Here is a 6,652-nt window from a genome sequence, read left to right as displayed (position 1 = left end):
AGGAGAAGGAGAGGGAGGAGCAGGAGGAGGAGGAGGGGATAGTAAAGGAAGAGATGGAGAAGAAGGAGGTGGATGTAGAGGTGGAAGAGGAGGAAGATGGCACCCTGCCTTATGCCTGCCTGCTGGGTCCCCACCCCTAACGTCCTCAGCCACACACCTCTTTAGGGTAGGACGGTCCCTGCAGAAGCCTAATCATGATTGACGTCATCTCCTGGCAGGTGGCAAAGGCATGGGCGGCTGGGAAGGGGGCATCCGTGTCCCCGGGATCTTCCGGTGGCCGGGTGTGCTGCCCGCCGGCCGTGTGATCCAGGAGCCCACCAGCCTGATGGACGTGTTCCCCACCGTGGTCCAGCTGGGGGGCGGCCAGGTGGCCCCAGGACAGGTCCGTGTTCACAAGGTTGTCTTCCTCCTATGAGCCCTCCCTCACTCCCAGTTCAGGGCTGGAAATGCCACCTCAGGAATGCTCTATGACAACTGGGGTGCAGCTCAGTGGTGAGCACCGGCAAAGTTCACTGGCACCGAGAGACCCTGGGGCTCATGCTCAGCACTAGGGAGGAAGGAGGGGAGGGGAAAATCAGTATGCTGGTGCTGATTTGCTCTCAACTACATTTACAGTGACCAGTTCTCCTATTTAATGGAAGGTCTAGGGTCCCCCCAACTTCTCACTCCAAGGAAGAGTTTTCATCTATTATATATCAGGGGATCATGAGGTCTCTGAAGACAGATTGGTCACTAGGTATGTGTGTCTATGAAAATGCGTCTCCGTGGAGATTATCTATCTGCCATCTATCTATCTATCATCAACCTATCATTATCCATCCATCATCTACTACCTGTCCATCATGTTTCTATCTGCTGTCTAGCAACATCCTCCATTCTTCCATCTGTGTATCTAACATTTATTATCGATTCATTGTCTACATCTGTCAATCTGTCTACTGAAGACATTTATTTTAAAGATTGGCTCACGGGCTTGTGACAGCCAGGAGTAAATCCAAAATTCTTGCACTCAGTGAGCAGATTGCACCCCTGGACATTATTTCTATGTCAGTCTTGAGACCAAAAAAAAATCCCAACTTCTCAGTAGACCTGTTCTTTGCCTTGAAGGCCTTCATCTACTTAGACAATGCCACCAACAATGTTATTGTGGGTGAGCGGCTCAACCTAAACTCAAATGATGTTGGTGGTTGCTCTCATCCACCAAATCCCTTCCCAGCCACATGATTACACATCTGGTGCTCTGTGTCTTCGGGTTCTGTGTTGACAATTCCACCAAGTCCACATGGGAAGTATTTTAAGAACTGAGTCATACTGAACACGGACAGATTATTTTTCTGGTCTCATTCCCTAAACTACAGCAATTCCATGCAGGAGGGAGATCCGTGGGTCCTAGGAGGACATCCTCTGTCTCCTCATGGAACAGATGTAGGCACCCTTGGGTTTGGGTATCCACAGGGGTCCTGGCACCGAGCCTCCCTGGGACCCTGAAGCACAACTCCAACTCCACTGCAAAATAAAATTAATAGGCTTAAAATATTTTTTGAGGAAAACACTTGCATTTCTACATTCAATATTCAGATTTGTTTTTAATCGTCAAGCAGGACTTCCTGACTGTCTAGCTGGGCTCAGGAGACTCTGCATGCATATCCAGGTCATGGCTGGGTGCGGGCGGAGTGTGCATATGGTTAGGGGGTGCTGCCTACGAGATGGCTTTTGTGTCTTAGAATACCACAGGCTTCTTGTTAGAATACCCAGAGCCACTCGGTGGAGGGAGTCTCCGTGACACACTCATCTGGGGCCCCTTCTAGCCCCAGGCTCGCATCCCCCCACTGGCCGCCGCTGCTCCTGAGCATCCTTGGTCTGACCCCGCCCTTGCTCTCTGCATCAATCAGGGTGATTGACGGCCGCAGCCTGGTACCGCTGCTGCGAGGAGATGTGGAGCACTCTGAGCACGAGTTCCTCTTCCACTACTGCGGGCAGTTCCTGCACGCGGCCCGCTGGCATCACAGGGAGAGTGAGTACCGCAGGTCCTGCTGCCGGGCGCCAGGGGCACTGGGAGATGCAGCTGGAGGAGGGAGGATGGATAGATGGATGGATGGATAGACACATGGATGGATGGATGGATGGGTGGGTGGGTGGATATGTGGGCAGGAAGATAGATAGATAGATAGATAGATAGATAGATAGATAGATAGATGATGAGTGGATGGGTAGATGGGAACATGGATGGATGGTTTATGGATGGAAGATGGATGGATGGATGATACATGGATGGATGGTGGATGGATGGATGGGGGATGGATGGATAGTGGATGGATTTAGTGGGTGGAAGGATAGATGGATGGATGAGTTGGGTGGATGGATGGATGGATGGGTGGGTGGATGGATGGATGGATGATAGATGGATGATGGATTGGTGGATGGATGGGGGATGGATGGGTGGATCACTAGCTAGCTAGATGATGGATGGTTGGATGGATAGATGGATGGATGGACGGGTAGATAGAAGATGGTGAGTGGGTGGATAGATATTGATGGATGGATGGATGGGAGGGTAGATGGATAGATGGATGGTGGATTGGTGGATGGATGGATGGGCAGGAGGGTGAATAGATAGATGATGGGTGGATGGATGGATAGATGAATGGATGGATGGATGGGAGGGTGGATAGATAGATGGTAAATGGATGTATAGATAATAATGGATGGATGGATAAATGGATGGTTGGATGGGTGGGTGGATGGACGGATGGGTGGATGGATAGGTGAGCAGGAGAATAGATAGAAAGATAGGTAGATAGATAGATAGATGATGAATAGATGGGTGGGTGGGTAGATGGATAGGTAGATAGACAGATGCTATGTGGATGGATAGACATAGAGATGGATCTAAAGAATAGGTATATGCACAGCTGATCAAGGGGGGTCCCCTGCTTTTGTCTAGTTATTTTGATGTACATGCTAATCTCATCTGAAAAACCTGCGTTCACAGGGACATCCAGACTCCCATCAGGATGATTGAGAGATGCACAGATACAGAGATGCTCCGTGGAAAGATTGCTAGGTGATAGATAAGGAGAGATGATTGACCATCAAACAGAGATACACAGATGCGCAGACGGGTAGTGATGATTGACAGATGGGTGCAGAGAGTCGGACATACAGATAGATAGAATGGGTGGGTGCCAGCAGAGATGATTGGCAGGTACACAGACTCTCAGATAATGAATAGCTGGACAGATGGGTAGGTAGATGGTGGATCTGGATAGACAAATAGATAGATAGATAGATAGATAGATAGATAGATAGATAGATAGATAGATAGATAGATAATTAACAGAAGTTAGGAAGGTAAAGAGACAGAGTAGAAAAATAGATGATAGATTATGGGTGGACAGACAGCCGGACCTAGAGGACTGATAAATGCACAGAGATTATATATATATATATTAGTCTGTCAACCATCCACACCCTCCACCATGTCTATACATATATCACCTGTCCTGCGCGGATCCCACCCCTGTGTCCGTCCATCTGTCCATCCCGGAGTCCCTCTGCCACCTACCCTGTCTGCCGGGGGCGCGCCCATAGACACTGGCGACCTGGACAGGGACGTGGGGCGCAGGGCCACCCTGAGCCGCGCCACTGTCGCCGCTCTGCCCACAGGTGGGAGGCTCTGGAAGGTCCACTACACGACACCGAGGTTCCAGCCCGCGGGCTCGGGCGCCTGCGGGGACCAGCATCTGTGCCCCTGCTCCGGGGACGGCGTCACCCAGCACAGCCCGCCCCTGCTCTTCGACCTCTCTAGCGACCCTTCCGAGGCTCGGCCACTGTCCCCCGACTCGGAGCCGCTGTTCCACGCCGTGGTCCAGCACGTGGGCGAGGCTGTGGCGCGGCACCGGGGGACCCTGCGCCCTGTCCCGCAGCAGCTGACCCTGGGCAACGTCCTGTGGAAGCCGTGGCTGCAGCCCTGCTGTGGCACCTTCCCCTTCTGCTCCTGCAGAAGCGACGACGGGGACAGCTCCTCCCAAGAGCCAGCGCCATGAGAAGGTGTCCCAGGGCGACCAGGGGACAGCGTCTCCAAGGAGACCCCTCCCCCAGCTCCCCCTTTGAGGACCCTGTGGCAGCCGGGAGTGGGTCACTGAGCCATCTTACTCTGAGAGGATTCCAGGGACCACCCCTCTCCTGACCCTGGGGTCTCACGGGGGCTGACCTCCTGTCCTCTCAGTGCCAATCACCACAGAGCCGCCTTGGGAACACCCAGCCTGACCACAGGCCAGGCAAACGGGTCTGCACCCAGTCCACTTTGGTTGGCCACGTAAAGATCCTGTTCTGTGCTTAGGAATCAGTGATTGCTGAGGATTGACCCTCATGGCCACCTCTTGGGGTCACTGTCTTGGTACCCTTGCTGTGTGACTTAGAAATTGCCTCCAGGCTCTCCACAAAAGTCCCAGAGAATAAGAAAACTTTCAACAAGATTGCAGGATAATGTCTTCCAGGAAATGGGAGGCCCAACTTCCTGCTGTACTGCCCTAACTATGGGAGAGTGGGCCTCATGGTGTCAGGAGGGTTGCTGCAGCTCTGGCCCTCCCATACCCAATCCAGGCAATAGGATAGAGCCAGAACTAAGAGGCCTCCTCTCCTCCGGGTCTGTCCCTGTGAAGGATAATTATCACAGAACCCACAACTTTTGGCTTTCAGCTCTCTGTAGAGAGAACCGGAAATTGAGAAATACCTGGCTCTCATGAAGCCAGAGTAAGTCTCTGCGGCATATAAATGAGAACAGCTTCCTTGAGTGGGCCGTTTTTGATGTATCACTAAAACTGCCAGAAGAAACACCCTTTATCTCATCCCGCTGGGAAGCACATGCAAATACCAGTACCTGTTATTAGCAAGTGATCATGCATTCCTATTCTGTCTCTAGCCTTCAACTTGAAGGTGGACCCAACCAAGGAGCCACTGTGATACCCAGCCATGGAAGCTTCTGTCATCCAGAGATGGGGGGGCAGAGTGTCTTCCTGGGCGAAGGTCCCAGACAAGGGCTGAGGGTTCTGCTAACCAGGCAGCTGACCCTCCCTGCCCTGGCTCTTAAAGTCCTTGGAGGGAAATGAATTATAGGTAGAGGTTTTTGTTGTGGTTTAGATCCAGAATGTCCTTCAAAGGCTCTTGTGTTGAAAGTGTGGTCCCCAGGGCAAGAGTGCAGAGGTAGGCTTTGGGGAGGTGATTGGATCTCAAGAGCTCTGAGCTCATCAGTGGGTTAGTCCATTGAGGGCTGACCCGGCGACTGGGAGGTGGTAGGACATGGAGCCTACTTGGAGGAAATGCTTCCTTGGGGGTGTGGCCTTGGGGACTATATCCTGTCCCTGGCTTTTCTTCCCCCCTCTCTCCTTCCTGCTGCCCTGTCCTAAGCTGAGTTCCTCCTCCACACCCTTCCGCCATGATGGTCTGCCTGACTTCACACCCAGAGCCCTGAGCCAGCCAACTACAGACAGAGATCTGTGAAACTGTGAACCAAAATAAATCTAAGGGAGGGCTGGGGATGTGGCTCAAGCGGTAGCGCGCTCGCCTGGCATGCGTGCAGCCCGGGTTCGATCCTCAGCACCACATACCAACAAAGATGTTGTGTCCGCCAAGAACTAAAATAAATAAATAAATATTAAAAAAATTCTCTCTCAAAAAAAAAATAAATAAATCTAAGTTGCTTGGCTCAGGTATTTTGTCACAGCAACAAAGAACTGAAAAACACATTATTCTTGTGCCTGACCCTTTCTCTCTCCAACCCCTGGCTTCCTGGCTGCCCTGTCCTGAGCTGCTCTCCTCTTCCAGGCCATTCCGCCATTTTGTTCTGTTCCCCTTGGGCCAGAGCCATGGAGTCGGCCAACCATGGACCAAAACTCGGACACCAGGAGCCAAAATAAACCTTTCTTCCTCTCAATTGGTCTCGCCAGTTCTTTTGTCACAGTGATGGAAAGTTAATCCAAGTTCTTTGCTGGCTGGATTTAACCTGCAGCCACAGGGAATGTGAGCCAAGGGAGGTGGTGCATAGAGTTCAGGTTTCAGAGTCCATCCGGGAGAACATCTAGAGGAACAGGGAAGTCCCAACATAAACTAAAAGTGACAAAATAGCAACTGTCATGGAGCATGGGCTGCAAGAGCTCCCTCATCTTTTACCTGATTTAGGTTGGTTTTGGATAAAACCACTCCATCAAACTGGAAAACATTCAAATTGATGCTGTTGTAGTCAGATCTTACCACATAGTGACCACAAGTCTTAACAAGAATAACTTAGAGGAGGAAAAGTGTATTGGGGGCTCATGGTGTCCAAGGTTCAGCCCATGGTTGGCCGACTCCATGGCTCTGGCCCAAGGGGAGGCAGAAACAGAGGATACAAGGCCATTTCTCAGGACTCTGAAATTCTGACAGATTCTCCCTGGGTGGTTTCATTTGTTCCTATAGTCCACGTTCAAAATTCTTCTCCTACGTACACCCCCTGACTTTGAGTAACTTACCTGATTTTGTCATTTATTCATGGAGAGAAAATGAATTAACAAATTCTCCTCTTTTGGAAATCCTAGATGGCAGTCATGAACTCACTGCTTAAATTATTAGAGAGAACTAGAGGAGACTGGGAACAAGAATGTCTTAAATGAGA

At 51.0% G+C, this 6,652-nt stretch overlaps 1 protein-coding gene across 1 annotated transcript in view; it reads left to right on the top strand.

Annotated features, from left to right (window-relative positions):
- The window catches only part of LOC308638962 (arylsulfatase D-like), a 15,934-nt gene extending 10,386 nt beyond the window's left edge, over positions 1 to 5,548 (top strand). Inside the window, 4 exon segments of the mRNA XM_081276890.1 lie at positions 208 to 370; positions 372 to 382; positions 1,893 to 2,014; positions 3,667 to 5,548. Coding sequence (XP_081133016.1) covers positions 208 to 370; positions 372 to 382; positions 1,893 to 2,014; positions 3,667 to 4,046 — 676 coding nt within the window. The 3' untranslated portion in view covers positions 4,047 to 5,548.
- Positions 5,549 to 6,652: the final 1,104 nt, after the last annotated feature.

The sequence above is a fragment of the Spermophilus citellus genome (assembly GCF_964194105.1).
Source record: "Spermophilus citellus genome assembly, chromosome: X".
NCBI classification, from domain to species: domain Eukaryota; kingdom Metazoa; phylum Chordata; class Mammalia; order Rodentia; family Sciuridae; genus Spermophilus; species Spermophilus citellus.
This window is presented reverse-complemented; position numbering and strand designations above follow the sequence as displayed.